The 25536-nt window shown below is 36.7% G+C and overlaps 1 protein-coding gene across 1 annotated transcript in view; it reads left to right on the forward strand.

Annotated features, from left to right (window-relative positions):
• Nucleotides 1-218: 218 nt before the first annotated feature.
• Nucleotides 219-25536, forward strand: part of LOC131900004 (uncharacterized) — a 36050-nt gene continuing 10732 nt past the window's right edge. The window contains exons 1-10 of the mRNA XM_059251463.1: nt 219-257; nt 2858-2895; nt 7208-7263; nt 7972-8135; nt 9567-9652; nt 13870-13959; nt 17954-18053; nt 19715-19864; nt 20839-20969; nt 22598-22671. Of these exons, the coding sequence (XP_059107446.1) occupies nt 7232-7263; nt 7972-8135; nt 9567-9652; nt 13870-13959; nt 17954-18053; nt 19715-19864; nt 20839-20969; nt 22598-22671 (827 nt within the window). The 5' untranslated portion in view covers nt 219-257; nt 2858-2895; nt 7208-7231. The remainder of the gene's footprint in view (nt 258-2857; nt 2896-7207; nt 7264-7971; nt 8136-9566; nt 9653-13869; nt 13960-17953; nt 18054-19714; nt 19865-20838; nt 20970-22597; nt 22672-25536) is intronic.

The raw sequence follows: 25536 nt of genomic DNA on the forward strand, positions 1-25536 counted from the left end.
GACACTTAGGACCAATCATAGTAATTGAATTTGGTATTTTTAGACCAATCACATTCCTGCTCTTAACAGAAACCAGAGTCATTTAAATTTGAGTTTTGTCCAATCACAGCCTTTGGCCAATCAGAGTCGATGGGTCTTATGATCTCAACCAATCACATAGGCAGTGTGCATTCTGTGGTTGCCTGGATACAGTAAACATAAGAGCAGTTGTCTTCAAGTAGGTGGTGAGATAAGGTCAAGTCAGCTGGTGCTGTGCTGTAAGTTGAAAATCTTGAGTTATTTTATGTTTAATGTTGTACCTATCATTGAGACAGGGATGGTGAACTCACCAACTGTAAACTGTGGATTTGATAATTTCATATTTCAGTTATATCAGTTTAGTTCAGTCTGAATTCATGTAGTCAAGTTCATACCTATCTGTGATCTTTAACCTTAGTTGTCTAACTTGATCTTTATAAAATGCCTCTCATTTTCTCAAGTAATACAATTTATAGCACAGTTCATTATCTCTAATACCCTTATGCCATACATTGGCATATAGGACCAGACTGGCTGTATTTTTAAATACTGACAAGTATTATCATGAGGTTTAAATGGTACTGAAACACATGAAGGATGGCAAATGATTGATAGGTGATAAATTATCAGTCACTGATACAAAAATGATGGTAGATTATAGACAATAGATGGTAATGTATAGATAATAGAAAATGAAGAACTAAGATAAAGAATAGGTGATAAATTGAAGCAAGGGGATGCAGAAGAAAGAAGAGAGATGAAATGTGGCTAGATATATGATAGAGGATGGCTAAGGGATAGATGATAGATAGTTGGTAGATTGACACAGGGTAGTTAAAGGAAAATGACAGCTGAAAAACATAGTACAGCTAGAATATAGGTGATGGATGATAGTTACAAGATAGCTAGTATAAAGGTGGTAGAATGAGAACAGACAGGGTAGCCTGAGTATATATGATATATAGATGTAAAAAAAGTATATAGAAGATGGGCATAAACATGCTAGAGGATATATTACAAGTGGAATATAGATAGAGGAGAGGTACAGGAGAGTTGGTAGAGGAAGATCGGCATAGGATAGCTTGATGATGAATGATTGATAGATGAAAGAAAGATATGCAAAAGCTAGAGGCTAGATACATGTTAGACAGACACAGAGTATTTGGGGGATAGATGATGCACAGATGGAAAATGATGAATGGAAAATAGACACAGAATAGCTAAAGGATAGATGAATGATAGATGGAAGATCAATGATAGTCAGAGGATAAATGATTGATAGTAGATAGACAGGATAGCTAGAGGATAGATAATCCATTTATAGAGATAGTATCAGGATAGGAAGAGTGTTCCATCAATGGAAGATAGACACAGAATAACTACAGGACTGATTCAAAGATAGACACAAGATAATTAGAAGGTACACAGGTAGATAGGCATAGGAGAGGTAGAGAATAGAGATAGATGGATTGAATGTAGACACAGGATAAATGTATGACAGAGTGTAGAAATTTGAGAGATAGACACAGGGTAGCTAGATTGATGACAGATGAAAGATAATAGATCTAGGAGGGATACAGTATATATAGGCAGTTCATCAATGATCTATGAAAATTAGACACAGGATAGCAAGGATATAAATGATAAATTGAATGTAAACACAGGATCAGTAGATGACAGATTAAAGATAGAAGATAATATCTGAAAGACAGATACAGTTTAGTAAGACAATAGATTATTGATGTGAAATAAGAAAAAACACAGGATGGCTTGAGTATGGTGGATAGTTAGATGATAAGTATAAATCTATGACAGATGTTATATATTACATAAAATACAGGCAATTGAAGATAAGTGATACATGGTAGACAAAAGGTAGGTGCTATATAGATAAATGAGAGGTGCATATATGATAAATACCTAGTGGATAGAAAATAGAGTATGGATTTATATAAATATATAGACAGATGATAGAGTTTAGACAGATTTGATAGAAAATAGACAAGAGGAGATATATGATAGAAATACAGTACATGATAGAAGATAGATAATAGGTTGATAGATGATAGAAGATAGATAATGATATGTAGAAAATAAATGGTAGACAATGGATGATGGAAAGATTGGTGGCAGATAGTTGAGAGATGACATATAGAAGATAGATTGTAGATGGGATAAATGGAGGATTGAAAGCTGATAGGTGATAGATTTAGCACAGGTTGATGCTATAGATTGTAGAAAGATGATTATATGGTGAAACATTGGTCTGATTTGGTTTTAGAATCCACCTGTACCTGACTGTATATTGGAGCAAAATCAGCAACAAAAAATGAAGAGATAGGTTTTCATAACTGATGTAGATGGCAAAGCCTTTTGCTCTGCCCCCTGTTTTTAAGTGGGAAGAAAGGATTGAAGGTGAAACTCTGGTAGAACACTTGCCTAGTATATGCAAGGCCCTGGGTCCAATTCCTAGCAGTACAAAAAATGGGAACAAATTAACCCATCTTTAAAGAGAAGTATTTTCACTTTTGACCACCTTGTTGCTTGCATATAACTTCAGTGATAAGTTTGAGACCATAGATTATTGCTCACTGTTTTGCGAAAAGACTGTGTTACAGTACTATGATCTCACATTAAATTATTTTTATATGAAGGCTGCTTACTCCAGGGTATAGAACAACATTAACTATAAACTTTGCCTCTTTTTTTAAATGGTATAAACCTCAGAATTATAATTCTTTTTGTTATAAATAAAAATTTATTTTATGTATAGATCTGTTTCTATGTCCTTTCACTTCTGTTCCATTGTATTTGACATGTCTTCATTGTTTTCCTCCAGCCTGAGTACTGGAGCTTTCTAATAACCCCTGATAGCTAGTAAGTAAAGACCCATTCTATTTTACCCTCTTGTTCTTAAATTATTATGTGGTTTAGGGGCTCTCTATTTTCTACAGGTACATGAATGGTATAAACTTCACAAATTATTCAGAAATATTGGGTGGTGATATGACTCTGGTGATACTTTATTTGTGCTGAAATGTGATATTTTATTTGTATGTTAATAAATAAAGTCTGCCTGGAGATCAGAGGTCAGGAAGCCATAAACAGAAGTCAGGCAGTAGTAGCCCACACCCTTAATCTGGTTACATGACAGGCAGAGTCTCTGTGTGGTCCAGGGCACAGCCAACCTTGGTGACAGGAGCCTTTAATCCCAGTACCAACCATAGAGACCTGGAGGTCTGTATAGACAGGCTGTGATGAAGTCATGTGGCTTGGCTTAGAGCCAATGAGAAGGCAGAAGAGGAAGGCAAAGAAGTTCAGTTTAGACAGGAAGAAGCTCTCTTTCTGTGTGTGGAAACTACTGCTGGTAGTAAGCTAAGGCTAGTCACAATTATTCGCTCTGGTGTCTTCAGCTATTACCTCTGTATTTGGCTCTGTGTTTCTTATTTAATAAGACTTTAAAAATTTGTCTATATGGCTCATTTGGATTCCATCTCAGGCATGTAGAAATGGTATATGGTGGCAGAGACCTCTAATCCATGTACTTGGGAGCTGGAGGCAGGAGGATCAAGAGTTCAAGGTCCTATAAGTGAGTTTGGGGGTCAGGTAGCTTACATGGCATCCTTTGTCAAAACAAACAAATAAAACAAAAAATTAAAATATAAAAGTATCCACAGTAGTATGAAGAGCAGGAAGTGACACCCTCTAGTATTGCAGTTCTTGTGCAAGCCTCTGATATTGAGACCCTTAGCCTTATAGGTGTTTCAGTTCTTGTGTGGGCCAAGGAAGTAGAGAATGTTCAGCCTTCCTCTGTGGTTAGACTTGCAGCTCCAAGGCAGTCATGGATATTACAATGTCTCATTCCTTGGCAGCAGATATTTATAAGTCTTATGTAGGCCTAGGAAGTAGGGGAATTTCTTAGCCATTAACACAAGCCAGCATTAGAGCTCTTAGCCCAAGCCTGGAAACACCTCTGACCTAAAGACTTGACAGCTCTCTGGAATTTTCTGTTATCCAGGGACATTTGTTTCTTCTGTATGACACTTTAAAAGTCTTTATCCTTCTTAAGCTCAGGTCTATTCCCTCTCCTGTTGCCTCTCTTAGTCTGCTCTTCTTTCTGCCCTAGCAACTCTTGAACTGTTCAGCTATTTTTTCTTATACCTGTGTAGGCAGCTGCCTTTCTGTGTTCATAATTCAATCTGTTGATACCTCAGCTGTCACTGCTGCTCTGCTGTCTCTTCTGTAACTATCCTTCCTCTGAGGATTTATCCCTGGGTTACTATATTATCTCATATTATGAAGAAAATATCACTTGAGGAGGAGGATAAACGTTTCTGTGGTCAGGAACACTTGTTGCCCTAGCAAACAACCCAAGATTGATTTCCAGTATGCACATACTGCCTCACTACTATTTATAACTTAAGTTTTAGGAGATCCAACACATTCTTCTGATTTCTACATATATCAGGCATGCACATGGTACACATACATACATGAAGGCAAAAAACTAACATTAAATAATAATCAAAATATTATATATACATCAAAATATTATATATATTCATACATATAAAATCTCTTAAGAGATATCTTTTATTGAGCCTGGTGTTACAACCCAGGAAAGGCAGGAACTTGTGAATGTCTCCTGAGTTACTCATTAAGCCCAACTGCGTTGCCTTTTAGAACAAGTCACAAGCATTGAGGCTTGTATTTTAGACCAATTACAACATTGCCACTTACCTCCAATCATTCATCAAAGATGAATGACACTTAGGACCAATCATAGTAATTGAATTTGGTATTTTTAGACCAATCACAGTCCTGCTCTTAACAGAAACCAGAGTCATTTAAATTTGAGTTTTGTCCAATCACAGCCTTTGGCCAATCAGAGTCGATGGGTCTTACGATCTCAACCAATCACATAGGCAGTGTGCATTCTGTGGTTGCCTGGATACAGTAAACATAAGAGCAGTTGACTTCAAGTAGGTGGTGAGATAAGGTCAAGTCAGCTGGTGCTGTGCTGTAAGTTGAAAATCTTGAGTTATTTTATGTTTAATGTTGTATCTATCATTGAGACAGGGATGGTGAACTCACCAACTGTAAACTGGATTTGATAATTTCATATTTCAGTTATATCAGTTTATAGTTTAGTCTGAATTCATGTAGTCAAGTACATACCTATCTGTGGTCTTTAACCTTAGTTGTCTAACTTGATCTTTATAAAATGCCTCTCATTTTCTCAAGTAATACAATTTATAGCACAGTTCATATCTCTAATACCCTTATGCCATACATTGGCATATAGGACCAGACTGGCTGTATTTTTAAATACTGACAAGTATTATCATGAGGTTTAAATGGTACTGAAACACATGAAGGATGGCAAATGATTGATAGGTGATAAATTATCAGTTACTGATACAAAAATGATGGTAGATTATAGACAATAGATGGTAATGTATAGATAATAGAAAATGAAGAACTAAGATAAAGAATAGGTGATGAATTGAAGCAAGGGGATGCAGAAGAAAGAAGAGAGATGAAATGTGGCTAGATATATGATAGAGGATGGCTAAGGGATAGATGATAGATAGTTGGTAGATTGACACAGGGTAGTTAAAGGAAAATGACAACTGAAAAACATAGTACAGCTAGAATATAGGTGATGGATGATAGTTACAGGATAGCTAGTGTAAAGTTGGTATAATGAGAACAGACAGGGTAGCCTGAGCATATATGATATATAGATGTAAAAAAGTATATAGAAGATGGGCATAAACATTCTAGAGGATATATTACAAGTGGAATATAGATAGAGGAGAGGTACAGGAGAGTTGGTAGAGGAAGATCGGCATAGGATAGCTTGATGATGAATGATTGATAGATGAAAGAAAGATATGCAAAAGCTAGAGGCTAGATACATGTTAGACAGACACAGAGTATTTGGGGGATAGATGATGCACAGATAGAAAATGATGAATGGAAAATAGACACAGAACAGCTAAAGGATAGATGAATGATAGATGGAAGACATATGCTAGTCAGAGGATAAATGATTGATAGTAGATAGACAGGATAGCTAGAGGAAAGATGATCCATTTATAGAGATAGTATCAGGATAGGTAGAGTGTTCCATCAACAGAAGATAGACACAGCATAACTACAGGACAGATACAAAGATAGTCACAGGATAGTTAGTGGGTATATAGGTAGAGAGACATAGTAGAGCTACAGAATAGAGATAGATAGATGAAATATAGACACAGGATATATGTATGATAGAGTGCAGAAATTTGGGAGATAGACACTTGGTAGCTAGATGACATATGATGGTTGATAGATAAAGTATAGCTAGAGAATAGATGGTAGTTAAATGGAAGTTAATAGATGGAACCAAGACTTAGAATAAGTAGAAGATGGATGATAGATGAAAGATGATAGATCTGAGAGGGATGCCGTATATATAGGCAGTTCATCCATGATAGATGGAAATTAGATACAGGATAGCTATAATAATAATAATAATAATAATAATAATAATAATAAAATGAATGTAAGCACAGGATATGTACATGATATACTATGATAAAAGATAATAAGTGAAGGATAGATACATGTTAGTAAGAGGATAGATTATTGATGTGAAGTAAGAGAAAACACAGGATAGCTTGAGTATAATGGAAAACTAGATGATAAGTATAAATCCATGACAGATGTTGTATATAGCATAAAATACAGCCAGTAGGAGATAAGTGATACATGGTAGACATAACATAGGTACTACATAGATAAATGAGAGGTACATATATGATAAATACATAGCAGATAGAAAATAGAGTATGGGTTTACATACATATATAGACAGATGATAGAGTTTAGACAGATTTGATAGCAAATAGATGATAGGAGATATATGATAGGAATACAGTACATGATAGAAGTTAGATAATAGGTTGATAGATAATAGATAATGGAAAATTATATGTAGAAAATGAATGGTAGACAATGGATGATAGAAAGATAGGTGGTAGATAGTTGAGGGAGAACATATCAAAGATAGATTGTAGATGAGAGAAGATGAGATAAATAGAGGGTAGAAAGGTGATAGGTGATAGATGTAGCACAGGTAGATGCTACAGACTGTAGAAAGATGATTACTTGACAAAATATTGGTGTGGTTTTGTTTTAGAGACCACCTGTACCTGACTGAATAATGAGGCAAACTCGGCAACAATTATTGAAGAGGTAAGTATTCATATCTGTTGTAGATGGCAAAGCCTTCTGCTCTGCCCTCTGTTTTTATTTCAAATCTAGCCAAAAAGACTTTCTGAGGAAAGCCTGGCTCTCTCTGGAGAATTTTGGTCTCTTTCTTGGGTTTTACATTCTTCCAGACTCAATTGCATTGGAACACCTAGTCTGAATTATTGTTATTAAAGTAGATGAAAACAGATGTAAAGCAAAAACCATTACACTCAAGCTAATTTGGGTTTACTTTAAGTAATTGCTAAACTACAGCTCCAGGCATGGTGTTGGACTGTGCTGAGGAGACATAGAAATAGATTGGTCTCCACTTTTAAGAGCCTCACCATCAAGGACAAAAACATCAAACTTCATTTCATTGTTTTAAATAGAAATTAGATTTATTTGTTTTATTGTTCATTTATTATTTATTTCAAAGCCTCGCTCATGTGACTTATCCCAAAATTTACCTCAAATCCTCAGTCCTCCTGCCTTCCCATCTGAGTATTGGGATTAAGGCCATTTGCTGACATATTCTGCTGTAGTAGTTATTTTGTGTAAGGAATACAGTGGATGCTTAATTAATGCAAAGGTCTATCTTTCCGTGATCTTAGTCCTCATATTGAGGTACCATATGAAAAATTTGCCTGATCCTTACCTTTCATAAAGCTCACTCTTTACTTTTCTATTGATTATGCTGTTCTTTATTTGTAGGCAGAGGCAAATACGTGAGGATCTTTGCAATTTGCAGAAAAAACTTCAGAAAATAATGGATAAGCTTGGAAATGTACCCTCTAGACAGAGATTCCAAGCACGAACTGCAAGGCGTCAGGCAACTGTTGCCTCTGCCTCTACCTGTTCACCTTATAATATAAGAGGTTTGACTTAGGCTCGTTTCTACCATGTGCCATTGCTGAATTGAGAGCATCACAACTCTCACCATGCTTCAAGTGTCTTAGGGAACAGATTATTGGTTGGAGGAGACCTTGAAGTACTTTTGGCTACACAGTTTGTTTCTCTCCATTCACATGGCTTTGTTTCGTTTTGTTTTTTGTTTGTTTGTTTTATGTTCAATGCATAAAATATTCTTGAGGTTTATGCAAGAATGGAGCTTACTAGAAGCATATATGGAAAATAGTAATGTCCATTTATGTGGACCTGTAAGATGAAAATTATGTCATCAGGCACATTTAGTTAAGGACATTAGATGGCTTTATGCCAATAAGCAGATAGTCTAACTCTCCTAATCTTATAACTCTCCTAATCTTAAGTGAAACAACTATTTTCCTGACCGCATTATTCCTCTAGGAGTTTCTCTGTTTCTATGCCCTCTCTGTAGTTAAACTTCCCTTAATATTTGTTAGGCCTCGTGTCCACTCCCTCACACTGCATTAATTCTTCAACACTCTTCAACAAGGCTATAGCTGCTACCACTCTTCATTTTACTGCACTGAAGCTACACACCCTATTCTCATTGCCTCTTTAGTGAAGACACTTGAGGTATTTCTCCCCCCAGAATATTCACCAAGGGCATGCTGTGAGACTCCTGCCCTAAAGTCAGAATCATGCAGCACAAAGTGGTATACCCTGAGTCTTTCTCTTTTTCTGGTGTATAGAGGAAGTAATTCTTATTGATGCAAAGCATGGAGATAGGAGGTTGTGTTGCTGAATTGCTTTGCTGATTCATATCAAGGAGGAGGGGTGGTAGGGCTGTGAGGAGGAGGAACAGAGGACAAGATCAAGTGTGCTGCTCGCTGAGAAGACCTGGAGATTGGGAAGCAAAACAGGGACAATTGTTGAAGCCTGAAGATTCTCTAGTGAAAGACCTTTGTCCAGAAATGAAAAGAGTAGAATTCCAATTTTTAGCTAGGGACTGGTAGTATGAGTATATGTATAGTTCTTGACTTGGGATATTATGGGTCCTGAGTTTTGATAGAACCAAAAGGAAACCAATAACTTGGGTAATTTTCAGTTACATCATTTCTTTCTTTATGAGAATTGGTACTCCACAGTTGGAGTCCTTTTTATAATATTAATTATAACTTTGGTCTGGCAAGATGGTTCAATGGTTAAATGCACAAGGCATGAAAGCCTGATGATTTGAGTTCCATCCTCAGAACCCACATAAAGATGGAAGGAGATAACCAACTCCTAAAAGTTGTCTCTGATCTCTGCATATGAGCTATGGAACTTGCCCCCAACATACATTCACAAAATAATAAAATATTTTCCTAAATTATAAGTTTGAGGAATATAACATTGACTGCTAATTATCTTAACATAACACCTCTCCTTTCTTTTCTGAAAAGGAGTTTTAAATATGAGAAAAAACTTTGGCCAAAATGAAGTTCCTGTCTTCAATACCTATGAAGAATTTCATAAGACAGTTCTTCGGGTAAGGGTGTTTTTGTTCATTGCTTACTTTACATGTGAATCACATACAATGTAAGATGCACTACAGCACTTTTCTTTTTTTTCTTTTCTTTTATTGGTTTTTCAAGACAGGGTTTCTCTGTGTAGCTTTGTATCTTTCCTGGAACTCACTCTGTAGCCCAGGCTGGCCTCGAACTCACAGAGATCCACCTGCCTCTGCCTCCCGAGTGCTGGGATTAAAGGCATGCACCACCACCGCCCGGCTACTACAGCACTTTTCAAAGGGTAGCTGAATCTTTGGCTAATGATTCACTCAGACCAGTTTCAAACCACATAAGTTAATAGAATATTTGAATATAATGGTTCAGTTCTTTAATGATTATGTTATTATTCAAATTTTCTACTTTTCATGAGTCATCTTTGGTAAATTATATTACCTAAGAATTTACCAATCCCATCACTTTCAATTTTACTGGCATAAAATTGGTGATAATATTTTCTAGTTATATTTGTTATGGCTGAAGCTTCTTTATGATACCTACTTGTTGTTCTTAAGATTGTTTGTGGGCCTAGAAAGACAGATCAGCAGTTAAGAGCACTAGCTACTCTTACAGGGGATCTGAGTTTGATTCCTAGCACCCACATGACAGCTCATAACTATCTGTAACTCCAGTTTCAGGGGATCTGACACTGTCTTCTGGCCTCTTTCGGCACCACACACACACACGTGGTACACAGACATACATGCAGGAACAAACCACTCATACATATAAAACAAAAATATTTTTAAGAAGAATTAATGAAATTGTGCTTTTCACTTTGCAAATCACTTCATCAGAGGTTTATTACCAGTATTGTTCTTTTCAAAGAATTGATTTTTTTTTTACTTTCTTTTTTAAGGCTCTATTGTATCTTTACATTTTGCTCTTCACTTCCATTCTGTCTCTTTATAAATTTGATTTTGTTTGTTTGTTTGTTTTTTGTTTTTCGAGACAGGGTTTCTCTGTGTAGCTTTGCGCCTTTCCTGGAACTCACTTGGTAGCCCAGGCTGGCCTTGAACTCATAGAGTGCTGGGATTAAAGGCGTGCGCCACCACCGCCCGGCTAAATTTGATTATTTTAGAGATTTATTTATGTCATAAAATAGAACCTTACGTTCTTCTTTTCCTGAGTGGCTTATTTCTCCCACTAAAATATTTATGCGATCCATTCATGTTGTAGCTGGTGACAGAATTCTCTCTGAAGGCTGAATAATAGTCACTTACATGTCATATGACATTTTGCAGAGCCTTTTATCTGTCAGTTGCTTGAAATATGTGTTAATACTTCTCTGTAGCTAAATCAAATAGTTGAGTTGAAGAAGTATATAAAGACAAGAAGCTTGATGTCGCATTGGTAGTGTAGTGGTGAGCATAGCTGTCTTCTAAGAAATGAGGCTTATTTAGCTGCAAGTTGAAAACTGTGTCCTCTTTTAATGGACTATTGGCTGAATCATTTGTGAGATGGTTTCACAGTGGAACTGGCTTCACGTATGAGAAGAAACAATTATAGTGTAAGACAGAAAGCCAGATCGTGGGGAGGAATCATCAGTCTTCTTCTGTAACAAACACCTGTTAGGAATCAATCACAGTCTCATAAGAACTCAATTACTAATGAAGGCAGTTTCCTCAGTGTCCTCACACTACTCTCCTCTTAAAGACTTTATCGGCTATCCCATTGTACAATGAGGACCAAGCTTCTAATACATGAATGCTTGGAGGATTGACCATATCCTGTCGCATGAATCTTCAAAGTTCTTATTAATAAAAACAAACCTGGAGCCAGGTATTGGGGTGACTGATGAAAGATCAGAGAAACAGAACCAGCCACAGCGAACCTCGCCTTGCCAATTCCTCAGCTGATTTCATTTCCTCAGACTGGAAGCCTCTGTGTCCTCATCTGAATGGATCTCAGCTGAACTGCTGCTCAAAAGCCTAAAAGCTTAACAGACTTTAGTTCCTGGTTTTCACACCTTTTATACCTTTCTGCTTCCTGGTGTCATTTCCTGGGATTAAAGGCATGTGTCACCATGCCTGACTATTTCCAGTGTGGCTTTGAACTCACAGAGATCCAACACAGCCATTTGAGGCTCTGCTTTCAACTCTTTCTTCTGTTTGTCCAGAAGTAGAAACACTACAGTCTATGGTGTCCTCTAATATTTTGAGGACTGGCCATATAGTTTTCTACAGCTTCTTCATTTTAACCTCTCAGTGACAATACACAGGGATTCACATTTCTTCACAATCTTCTCAAAGCTTGTAGTCAGAGTCTTGTCTTCAGTTCTAGTTCCTTTCCACTTGTGTTTGCTTTTGATTTTTGTCACTGGGCTTGGGTACCAGGGTCTTGAGCATCTGGCCAGTACTCTACGAACATAATCAAATGCCCAAGCTATCCAGTTGTGTTTTACCGTGCAATTTAACCTCTACTTTGATGTTTTCTTTCCCTTTATGCTGAAGATAGAACCCAGGGCCCCATACATGCAAAGGAAGTGTTTTGCCACTGAACTATAATCTCAGCTCCTGAATTGATATTTTTATGATAATTTCATTTGAAGACCCTTTGCTTATGTTCACATCTCTGATCTGTTTAAAATCTCGGGTTCACTCAATTTTTTTAAATCCTTGTTATCTATGTTCCTACATCTAGCACTCTTTTCGTGTCTTAAAACTCCATTTTTTTATTTCATTCTGCATTCTACTGTTTCTATACACTCTTCCTTTATAATAGATTGCCCTTCCCTGTGCTTGCTATTTTGTTTTTGCTACGAGATCTTTTATTTGTAACTATCTGTCTGCATGAATTCTGTGAGCCTGTTTCTTAAAATAATCATTTTATTGCAGAACAGGGCTAAGGACTGCTTTGAGTGACATATTAGATTGGAGTTGTTAAAGATCACACATGCAGTATCTGGATTGTAGGTAGCTCTATTAAAGTTAATGTGGACATCTGATTAATTCTTCCTAAGGCAGCCCATCTTTAGTTGCCCTCTTCTTAGAATTGAAACTGTGGCAGGCACACACATGTCCACATCTCCTTTGTACAATCTTTTGGCATTTCCCATGCTCTAGATGTCACCTTTTTGGAAACCTGGCTTCACATCATGGTTTCTGACTTCTTGTACTATCTGTTAACACACCTTTGCTTTAATCCCAAGCTCTAAGTCATCTGTGATGGACAGGTTTCCCAAGTCTCTAACATTCCTTCATGTCCTAGTGCCTACATTCATGTTAGTCTGTGATATGTTGTTTCCCTTACTTTACTATGAGCTTGGTCCTAGTATTGAAAGCAAGTTCATTATTTTATTAGCATACACAAATTTCATGTAATAGTCAGTTTCACTATGACATTTTCATACATTTATATAATTATTTTGATCAAATTTGCATCCCATTACCCTCTATTGTTCCTTCCCCTTCTCACTGATCGCTTTCCTCCTCCCAGCCATTCTACCCTTCTACTATCATAACTTGGTGGAAAAGGATTTCATGACACCACACCCTACCCTGAGCATTAATAGTTAACAGGAGAGCAGATCATGAGTCCTCAGCTCTTCCTAAGGGTCTCTATGCAATTAATGGTTGCTAAGGGAACAAAAGACATTTTATTCTGGCTGTAGCCACTGAAAATGTACTCAAACACCTATACGGAACCCCTCATCCATGCTCCTATAAGCAGTCCTAATGAAATTTATAGAATCAAGCATGAAAACATTTTTATACATTAAAAAATCATTTTAAATGTTATTTACAAGGAAGTATTTGTCTGCATATTAAATCCATTACACAGAAGAAAAGTGATGGCAGTAACCATCTTTATAAGTAGATAGCTAGAATAAGCACAAATGAAAGTGCCCTTAAAAATTCCTAGCATTAAAAAATTAAACATGCTTAAATTGTGACAGTCTAGACACAGAATTGAACCTTGCTAGCTTGTGCTAGAGAGTTTAGTGTTAGTTGTGTGTACATTGAAATTTGTTTGTCTAAGTGACACGTCATTTGATAAATATCTCATGCATAAGATTAAGTAGATTCTGTGTAGGAGGCAGAATAACAGATTTTTTAATTAAGTATGTGCCTACTTTATAGATATGTAAGTAATATACATTTTCAGTATTCTGTTAGAATTATTTATAAATGTATACATAAAGCTATCATTTTATTATTGTTGCACTATTTGATTATGTTATTATTCTCTTTACTAGTCATTTGAAAGCATTTCAATTGTACTGAACATAGATGGAAAAATTGTTTTTATATCGCAGAATGTGTCACCTCTTCTTGGCCATCGACCAGTAAGTTTTTCCAGCTTTTGGGGAAAAGGGTCGTTCTGGTTTGCTGTTTGTGGGGTTTTCATTTTTGCTTTGTATAATTCATTGATGTCCAACTATGCCTATTTAATTATGGCATCTATCGTAGGTCTAATTTTTCTGTATCTTAATTTCTCATTTAATTTATTTTAAAAATCTTAGATATATTTCTTTATTTTTATGTGTATAAACATTTTGCCTGAATGTATGTCTGCACCAAATCTATGCCTGGTTGCTGTGGAGGACAGAAGAGGGCATTGCTCCCTTAGAATTCTAATCTCAGACAGTTGTGAGCTGTTATGTGGGTGCCAGGAACTGAATCCAGGTCCTATCAAGAGTAACAAGTGCTTTTAATAGCCAATCTATCTCTCCTGCCTACCTCTCTTTTTGTAAAATATATGATAACTACTAAGTTGTTGTACATACTATTAATGTTTTAAGGTTCATTTTTAATTTTTAAATATTTTTTTAGCTACTACTAACTGTTTACTAATTCTCAGGGAGAGAGGTGGGGTCTCATGAAGTTCCTCCCCTTAGCTACTGTTAACTATCTGTAAACCATCAGGGAGGAATAGGGCCTTTAATTACTGTTAACTAACTGTAAATTCCCAGGGAGAGGTAGGGTTTCATGAGATCCCCCCTCCAAGACGTGATAATAGAATTGGAAGGGGTTAGCTGCAAGGAGGAAAAGGGTCAGTGAGAATGAGAAAGTATAAGAAAAGGTAATGGAACAATCTTCCTCAATAAAGTCTGTGTCATTTGGTGGTGGTGTTATTCATATATGAGTGGTTTTCACTGTATATTCCACATTACACAAAGTTGCTTTATGAACCAGAGAGCTATAGCACTTGGGCTTGAAGCATGGGAATCAATAAAGTTTAACAGATATACTAGAGTTATATTGAAAGTAGATTAGAAACTATTCTACAGCAAACTCCAATATTGTTCACTTTTTTTCCTAATTAATTAAATGAAATTCATGATTAGCTGAAATTAGTTACTTCTTCCTATTATATGAGGATTTCTTATACTGAGAGTGCTAGCAATAATATTATTCTGATTGTTTTAGGTAATTTGTCCAGAAATTTTATGTCCTTTACCATATGTGGTAAAACACTTACACACACATATGCACATGCATGCACACACATATACACACATGCACACACACATATACATATACACATATGCACACACATGCTACATAAGGTAAAGTATCTGGGTATGTGTTTTGAAGGAGAGGCCTTAAAGAATATGTACTTGATTACCTGAGACTTACGTGAATAAAAATAACAGTATAAAACTGAGAATTCAGCTTAGTACAGTGCTTGCCCACCATACACAAGGCTCTGGTTTTGAACCCAGCACCACATAAACTGAGAGATGAAGACTGGAAGGTAAGAATTTTAGTCATTTATGTCTACGCTATAAATTTGAGACCAGCTTGGGATTCAATGTCTAAAATGCATAAATAAAAATATTTTTATATAAACACTAAAAGGGAATGAAATTGTGTTATGTTTATCACATAGGGTTGAGAAAGTATACCTGAAGCACTATTTTCTTATTTTATGTGCCTTTTCACTAAATCTAATTGTTATACATTTTTCATAATCAATTAAAATCTGAGAAGTTACACAGAGTCATTCTCCTGGGTAATCCCTAAGGAAACAGACCTTTCCATACATAAAGTTCATCACGGGAAGAGTTTCTCAGGCTTTAGAAGTTTAGAAGGAGCTCATGGCATTGAAGAACATTGGTCTCTATTTCCAACCTGGGGCTCCTGCAGAGATTCTTACCCTCCCTGGGCCTTATCCGCTTTTCTGATGTATGTGTACTGTGAAAAGAAAACATGTTTCTTGCCAAGATTCTCAGCAAATAACACTGAGCAGGATAAATTCCTTTCTTCTTGTGGAATGACTGAGACAAAACTGTTAAACAGAATGTGTTGAAATAGCTATTCAAATTTCTCTTTAAAAACCTTCTCATTTATGTTGCTGTTATTTCTTGCCTCATAAACCTTAAGTACCTTGAACTTTCTGCCCTGTATAATGAGAAGACTGAGTGCCAGAGATAAAAAAAGTAAGATGAGTCTAGTCTTTGTCTCTTTATTCTCTCCCCCCTCCCTTCCTCACTCTCCTCCCGATTTCCATGTATTTGTATGCACACACTTGCACATGGGTCAATGGTGTGATTGCTAATGTCCACTGTTTTAGTTGGTGATTGATCATAACTCTTATTGCAGCCCAGGTTGGCCTTGAACTCATGATGATCATTCTACCTTGCCTCTAAAATGCTGGGGTTACAGGTATTAACCAGCACGTATCTAGCAGGGATTGTGTGTGTGTGTGTGTGTGTGTGTGTGTGTGTGTGTGTGTGTGTGTGTGTTAACAGCAATTGAAAGCAAGGCCTTGTCCATGCTAGGTGAGTATAACTCCTACTGAGTTAATCTCCAACTCTCTGATTTTTTATGATGATATCCCCATTTCTTCTACTAACGCAAGTGTAAGTGACACCACTTGTTTTATATTTCACATCATATTTGTCGTGTGTATCATTTAGAAATTCTCATTTTTTTGTAAGTTTAATAGTTAACATACAGTCTGGTTATACTTTGCTTTGCATCTAATATCCACTTATGAGTGAGTACATACCTTCTGAGTCTGGGTTACCTCTCTCAGCATGATATTTTTTAGTTCCATCCATTTGCCTGCTAATTTCATGGTGTCATTGATTTTTACTGCTGAGTAGTACTTCATTGTGCGTATGTACCACATTTTCTTTATCCACTCTTTGGTTGAGGGGCATCTAGGTTGTTTTCACGTTCTGGCTATTATGAATAATGCTGCTGTGAACATAGTTGAGCAAGTGTCCTTGTGATATGATTGAGCATTCCTTGGGGATATGCCCAAGAGTGGTATAGCTGGGTATTGAGGAAAATTGATTCCCAATTTTCTAAGAAACCACCATACTGATTTCCAAAGTAACTATACAAGTTTGCGCTCCCACCACTTGCCTTAGTGTCCTGAGTCCTGCAATTACAAGTATGAATCTACTTCTAGCTCATTAGCACATTTTGTATGCATAGACATACTTTATTCTTATTGTACTCCTGAAAATTATAATTCATGTAGTGTTCATCCTCGGTAATGTTTACTCCCTGCAGAAACATTAATTACTTCATATGTAATGTCTATAAGTAAGAATGTTCCATAGCACATTTAGTAGGATGAGTATAAGTTGGATTTGAGACAGTTGTGGTGCAATAAAAAGAACAATAATCATGAGTAAAATGGAAAATAATTCTTCATCTTGCAGGGAATAATGAAGCTGTAGTGTGTGTATATATTTAGACAGTGTCTGTGAGGTAATTGTTTAATCATTTGTTGGATGTGAAAATCAATGAAAGTCCAGATTAATCAGAGATAAATTAGTTTGGGTATTTGAATTGTATATTTATAAAAATGAAAACATTTTTATTGAAAAAATAAGTATTTCTTTATGGTACTGGGGATTGAGCTTTCCCCACCAAAATGAACAAGGCCAGATTAAAATGTAGAGAGGGCTTTGGAACAAGTGTGAGGAAGGTACAAAAGAGAAAGGATTCACATTGAAGAGTGAGAAAGTGTGGGGGTTTCCCATCACATTCAGTTTCTTGGACACTATGGACAAAGAGCTGAGATTTTTCCAGGCACATAGCACAGAGGGAAAGAACACATGCTGATAATTAACATCGGTCATCTCTGAGATGGCTAGGGAAGACTTCAACTGTCTGAGGGAAATAATGTAAAGAAAAACTGTATCCAGAATAGATTGTAGCAAGGAATAACTGCTGTAAGGTAATAAAAACTGACTGAAGCACAGTAAATACAGCCATAAATGGTCAAGGGTAGAGCTAAATTCACTGGTGATAAGGAGACAGGACAGACTAATAGTATTTGTATAGAAAGCAAAATCTGTTCTCTCTCCTTCTCTCCAGGAAGATATTGTGGGGAAGACTTTATTAAATATTCTTCTTGATGAGGAAAAAGAAGAAATATCTCAGAAGGTCATTCTTAATCTTCCTTTGGCAAAGTCAGGTATGTTTACATGGTTTTATTTTGTTTTAATTTAATTTTGAGGTTTTGAGTGACAAGCAACACTCAGCTGAATAATTTCTTGCTCTCTTAACACTTAGTAATTTTTTGAAAAAATGATTAGTCACTGTAGCTGCTGATCATATATTCATTTAAGATTATAGCTTATCATATCAAACACTTCGTTTCTAATATTTAAAAAAATTTTCTCCTGTGGGGGAGTGGGGAGGAGCTCATGCACCCTCACCCTCAGATGAGGAGCTAGTGACAGTTGATGCATACTGGGAGAGGTAAGTGGGTTTTCTTCAAGGTTTGGCCCCTGGCAGGCTGACCATGATCTAGTACAGTGTTTCTCAATCTTCCTAATTCTGTGATCCTTTAATACATTTGCTCATGTCATGGTGACCCCAACTATAAAATTATTTTCATTGCTACTTCATAACTCTAATTTTGCTACTGTTATGAATTGTATTATAAATGTCTGTATTTTCTGATGATCTTAGATGACCCCCATGAAAGGGTCATTTGTCCCCCAAAGGAGTTACAGCCCATGTGTTAAGGACCACTTCTGTAGTGAATGTTTGCATTCAGAAGTGTATGAGCAGCACAAATTGGAATTATGTGGTTTTTTGGGCCCAAAGTTTGGAAGGAATTAGTGGGGATATGGAACTGGATCTAGTAGGAGCTGGTGGGAGTGGGACATGAACATGATCAAAATATACCACATGCATATATGAAATTCTCAAAGAACTAATAAAAAATTCTTTATTGAAAAGTCATTCCCAGCCCTGTCTTTTTCTTTACCCTAAATCCTGATTACAGCAGTATTTCTCTAATTGCAGTGTAGACAAATTTCTAAACAGTCTTATTAAATAAGATACACAGAGCCAAATACAGGAGTGAAAGCCATAGAGATCAGAGAAATAGGAATAGCCACCAACTAAACTTAGCTCACCATGCCACTGTAGCTACCCGAGAACCTGCTTCTTTCTGTCTAACCTGAGCCTTTATTGCCTTATTGTTCTGACTTCTCATTTGCTCTTAGCCCAGCTACCTCACTTTCTCCTCACTGCCTGTCTGTACAGACCTCTAGGTCTCTATGGTTGGCACTGGGATTAAAGGAGTGTGTCACCACACTCGGCTGTGTCCTTGAACTCACAGAGACTCTGCCTGCCATGTGATCAGATTAAGGGCATGTACTACCACCTGACTTTTATTTATGGCTGGCTATGAACTCTGATCTCAGGCAAACTTTATTTATTAACATATGATTAAAATATCACCAAATTTCAGCACAAATAAAATGTCACCACATTGCAGTAGTGCTATATAAATATCAGTGTCTTATATTCTGGTTGGTACCCTATTCTACAGATGATAGCCCTATGAGTACCATCATTCATGGAAAGAAAATTGTGTTCTTTAAAATGTTGCCCTGTGCAGGGTGTGGTGGTGCACACCTTTAATCCCAGCACTCGGGAGGCAGAAGCATATCTCTGAGAATTCAAGGCCAGCCTGGTCTACAGAGAGAGTTTGAGGACAACCAGGTCTAGATGGAGAAAACCTCCCCCAACAAAAAAATGTTGCTTTGACTAAAGAAGACTTTCATTGACTTAAATAAACCCTCTGACTATACAACTTTATTTGTTTCTTGCTCTCTTTAGTTGGCAACCTTATTGAATTTTGCTGTTATGTAAGAAAAGGAAACGCCGGCAAGGATGCTCTGGATACATATGGTTACAGGGACATGTACAAAGGCAGGGACACATATGAGTATGTAAAATTCATCTTGTACCTGCAGGATTCTTATGATGGTAAGCAACCCAGCCCCAGTCCATGATTTTTAAATAATGTTCAAGAGTGGTGTATTCCTAATTGATAGCATACATGTTCTTGTATTATTAGTATTTACAAAATCTTTGATACCTCTACACTGACAATTTCTGGCTACACCTATTAGGCATCAAAAAATAATAGAAAAATTCATAACTTGGAGTCATAGAGAAACATGGTGGATTAGATTGATAAAGAATGGCTTTCTCCTCTTACAAAACAAAATAAAATGTAAAATTTATTCCTAAAGTTTAATGCACTGCCAAGCTTAAAGGGAACCCCATGAATACCCAAACTTACAAATGGATTTTGTAGTTTATAAATCATACCACAGATTGGATTAACTGGGGTCTAAAGTTCTAACATCCTATCAAAGACAAATATATAAAATATAAACACTAAAGTTCTGTACACTAATATAGGAAAAGAAGTTTGTCAATTGTGTAATGTGTACTATGGAGTCTAGTGTATAATTTTTGAGATTTAAGGAAGTATAAGCTGATAAATCAACGTACATAATTAAAATTAACTGCTTTGGAGCCATAAAACATCTAACGTAATCAGAGGTAAACTATATTTTATGCTTTTGGTACCCAAATGCTTGTTAAGACATTTCTCATGTTCCTTGGAAGTTAAAGTTGAAGTATCTTTTAAAAACACTTGGATAGGTGCATGTACATTTATACTTACACAAACACACACACCATATTTCTTTCAGAGACTACCACAATACATAGGGCAACAGCAAAAGATAGACATCAGCTCAAATTCACGTTTGATTTTCAGTATGAGTGTCTCATATTTTGGTGGTGACCATCTAGGGAGCTCAGAATGGCTCAGAATCTTGAAAAATGCCAAAGGGATGATAAATAGCATTGTGATGTAGCAATTGTCTGCATCCTTGCTTATCTAGTATGTATTTTAATTTAATTGCCATTGTGTCTATCAACCTTAGAGTCATTTGCCTTTTTTGGAAACTATGGTCCAAATAGCAGAATCATTCAATCATCAACTCCAACGATGTTATGGGATCAGCAGTACTATCTTGTGGGAACCATTTCAGTTCTTCGTACAAAGCCTGAATCAGTGAGTATGCTGTCTGTTTCTCACACTTTAAAGGGCAGATCATTTTCACTTTCAGCCTATGGACATCAGTGCACAAACATTCAATACTCAGTAAAGAAAGAACAACTTGTATGTTTCTGTTAGTAAGTGAATTTCCATGTAACAGCAGCTCTGTTTTTTCCTCTTAGGTAGTTGATTGTAAAGGTTTTTTACCTCTCAAAGGAAAAGCTAGTTTTTAGAATCCAAGTGATAGGTTGAAATTTCTGTAGTTTATTCTTTCAATAACATGGGACACTTTTCATGTCCCAGATGTTGTGGTAAGTGCCAGGGGAATACATAGAGGCAGACAATAAACAAAGCATTGATGAAAAATGTCATAGGGATGGGAGTTGGTAGAGTATCTCTGGTGATTTGTGTTTGGAGTACAGGACGCCAAGAATTATTTTTAAAAAGGCAATCTGTAGAGAGTGCCTTGGCCCTAGTTTGGAGAGTTTGAAGGAAAAAAATGGTTATGTGACTCAAATAAGGGGAAAATGGTAAGGGGATAGTGGAGGCAGGCAGGGAACAGAGTGTACAGAACTTCACTATCTGTACAAATACATATGAAATTTATGTTAAATACACTAGAACGCAGAGGGGTAGTATGATATGGACTGAAAACACCAGGCTGCTTTATAGGTAAATCATGAAGCATAAAGAAACAGGAATGGAGCTAACCAGATGAGGATGGTAGGTCTGGACTGATTGTGGTCATGGGGGTGTAAATTCCAGGATTTGGGATGAATGGAGGCACTATCAGCAGATACAGACAGGACTAGAAAATTGTAGACTGTGCAGTATTGGTGGCCCAGATGAGGAGCTCCGTTTGGCCTGTGGACCATGTTAATATTGTGATGGCAGAGTAGATGGTTCCTACATTCAATTTTAGAATAAACCACTTCTCTATATTGAAGATAGTAAGGAAAGTGGTATAGAGGGAAAAACTGAAGGAAGTTGGTCTGATTTGATTGCCTCACTCATTCTTCCTTTGTACTAACCCTCTAGGACCTGAATTCCATTATCTGACATGAGAATACCATCTTCTAATATGTAGGACTCAGCCTCAAGGTCTATTTGTTTTTCTGAGAAAGAGAAAACAAATCTTTCTTGGTTCACTCATATTCCACTAGTCTCCATCACGACACCAGGAAGTTTTTTGTGATTTCCTCCAGTTTTTCTTTCTGGGCCTCTAGGATATTGTTTCTATATCAGTGGATATTTTGGAATACATATCTCAAGAGAACAGAGGGATAGTGTTCCAAACAGTCCGTACAGTATGATGGTATAAAACAGTGAGAACTTGAGTCGAAGTGAAATTCATCTTCTGGATCTACTAGTGTTGGGCTAAACCATTGTATGTGTATACCTTGTTTTCATACCTGTAAACCCAGTGTCTTCCTCACACTAACATGTGGATCAGTTGTATCTTGAATATGTAATGTATGTGATAAATGTCAGGGAATTTTTAGTATACAGATACATTTAAATGACAATTAGGGGGCTGGGAGAAGGTATAGCTCTACTCTGCACAAGGCTATATAGGTTTGACTCAAATAAATGCCAAAATGATGATGACAACAATGGAAACCAATATGCTAATTTTTCTTCAGAAACATCCTGTTGAAATTCAACCCACTGTTATAATTATTGAATCGGATGATGACACTGATATACAGCACCGCAGGTAAGACATATCATGGCTGTAAGTAATTAAAATCAAAGCAATTAAAAGATCATCTAAGGATTTTAATAAATCTAAAATGACCAATTTGTTGGTATGAACCTAACTCATCATTTAATATAATTTATAGTTTTCCCACAGAATACATATAATTGCCTTTTTATTTTCAATTTATTTATTTATTTATGTATTTATTTATTTATTTTGATTTTTCGAGACAGGATTTCTTTATGTAGTTTTGGAGCCTGTCCTGGAACTTACTCTGTAGACCAGGCTGGTCTCCCACTCAAAGTAATCTGCCTGGCTCTGTCTCTGGAGTGTTAGGATAAAAGGAATGCACACCACTGCCTGGCTTACTTTTAATTTTTAAATTTTTAATTATCATAATATGTGTAGATTTTTCTTGCCTATCTGTCTGTCTATCTAACTATCTATCATCATCATCGTCATTATCATCTATCACCTATCTGTCTGTATGTGTATTTGTGTATACCACCACTTCCAGTTCCAGATCTGAGTATTTTAATGTATGTAAGTGATCATGTATCCAGTGTCTGTTGCATTATTTTCCAGATTGGTCTAATAATTATCCTAGAATAAATGATAGAAAAAAAATAAGATAAACATCTGAGTATGTGAGTCCAATTCTTGGGACCCAAAAGGATGGAAAGAGAGGCCTGATTCCTGAAACTTTTCCTCAGTCCTTCACACAAGTAACATACATGAATGAACACATACACACATAAAAAATGAATAAATATTTTTTAAACAATAGGAATATTGAAAGCAGACGTGACAGTATTTGAGATACAGAGTAAGAGAATCAATAGCTCCGAGTTATCCTGGCTATCCTAGACCTCACTATGTAGACCTGGCTGGCATAGAACTCACAGATATCTACCTGCCTCTGCCTCCCAATTGCTATGATTAAAGATGTGGGCCACTGTGTACAGCCTACAAGATAATTTGAAGGCAAAAAGTTGCTTTAAGATTTTAAGAAAACCCTAAGCTTACCCTTTAAGACAGTTTTGCCAAGCTAAGTCATTTTAAGGTGAAAGATTAACATCTGAAGTACTTGGGAGACCCAGAGGTACCAGGCTGTTTACTACCTTAAAAAATTCACAGATGAGAACAGATGGATAAAAAGTAACAATATTCTACAGGTAAGACACCAGGTTAAGAAAAAGTTGGGGAAGGCTTGAAGTTTTCAGTCTTCAATGATTGGTTTAAAATGAGGGATGGGAGGAGTCTGGGTCTAGTACAATTGTCAGTTGGGCTTGCAACTAGAAGCCCCTGAAGCTGGCCAAGAAGTCAGCCAAGACAGACTTTTAAATTCCACTCATCTGTAAAGTCACAATGGAGAATTCTACAGAGACTGAAAGTGGATTAGTGGTTGCCTCTGGCCAGGTGTTGTATGTGTATGGGGACAGAAGGGAATGATTGCTAGAACAGTATAATTTTTTTTTTCTTAGATAAGAAAATGTTCTTAAATTCTCTAGGGGTTGGAGATTTGTCTTAGAGCTTTGCCCAGGAACTGCAAAGTCCTGAGTTCAGTCACCAGCAAGCATATAAATAAATATGTAAAGACAAAAGGACTAAAACCCTCAAGGGAACTAAAATTACTCCAATAATTGTATGATTTGAATGTGCTCAAAATCATTGAATTAAAAGCTTTAATTGAATTGTATGAAATGTAAATTTGATGTAAAAAAAAGCTCTAGGGCTGGGAAAATAGTTCAGTTGATAAAGCATAGACCTGGAGTAGTTAGTAGTACATGCCTATAATATCAGACTCCAGAGGTGGGAGCAGACAGATCAATTTAAAAAAAATATATGTGTCTGGTGCTTTGCCTGCATGTATGTCTGTGCAGCACATGTATGCAGTGCCATGGAGGCCAGAGTGGGGTGTGAGATACCAGGGAAGTGGAGTTACAGACAGCTGTGAGCTGCCACATGGGTGCTGGGAAATGAACCCCAAGCCCTCTGAAAGAGCAGTCAGTATTCTTAACTGCTGAGTCATCCCTCCCACGCCCAGATTACAATTGTAAGGTATTCTTTGGTAACATACTGAGTTTAAGGCTAGTCTGGGATACACTGAGATCCTGCCTCCAAAAGAAAATCAACATGTATGTGTGTATACACACACACACACACACACACACACACACACACACACACACACACACTGAGTTTAAGGCTAGTCTGGGATACATTGAGATCCTGCCTCCAAAAGAAAATCAACATGTATGTGTGTATACACACACACAAATACATATCTCACACACACACATATGTGTGTGTGTGTTATATGTGTGTGTTTGCTGTCTTAGAATTTTCTTTAAGTATTTAGATATTATAAATAATACATGACATTGTTTATGTTTAAATTACTTCACACTGGAAATCAAACCAGTAAGAGTAATTATTAGCCAGGTGTGGTGGTGCACACCTTTAATCCCAGCACTCAGGAGGCAGAGGCAGGTGGATCTCTGTGAGTTCGAAGCCAGCCTGGGCTGCAGAGTGAGTTCCAGGAAAGGCTCCAAAGCTACACAGAGAAATCCTGTCTCAAAAAATCAAAAAAAAAAAAACCACCCAGTAATTATTAAACATTTTATGTCCAAATCATATATGGATGTGCATCCAATAACTCATTAACTGGCTTTTTTTTTCTATTTTTTTTTCCCGGTTTTTCGAGGCAGGGTTTCTCTGTGTAGTTTTGCGCCTTTCCTGGAACTCACTTGGTAGCCCAGGCTGGCCTCGAACTCACAGAGATTCGCCTGGCTCTGCCTCCCGAGTGCTGGGATTAAAGGCGTGCGCCACCACCGCCCGGCTTTTTTTCTATTTTATCTCCTCTAAATGCACTCAGAA

The sequence above is a fragment of the Peromyscus eremicus genome, chromosome X (genome assembly GCF_949786415.1).
Source record: "Peromyscus eremicus chromosome X, PerEre_H2_v1, whole genome shotgun sequence".
Lineage (NCBI taxonomy): Eukaryota > Metazoa > Chordata > Mammalia > Rodentia > Cricetidae > Peromyscus > Peromyscus eremicus.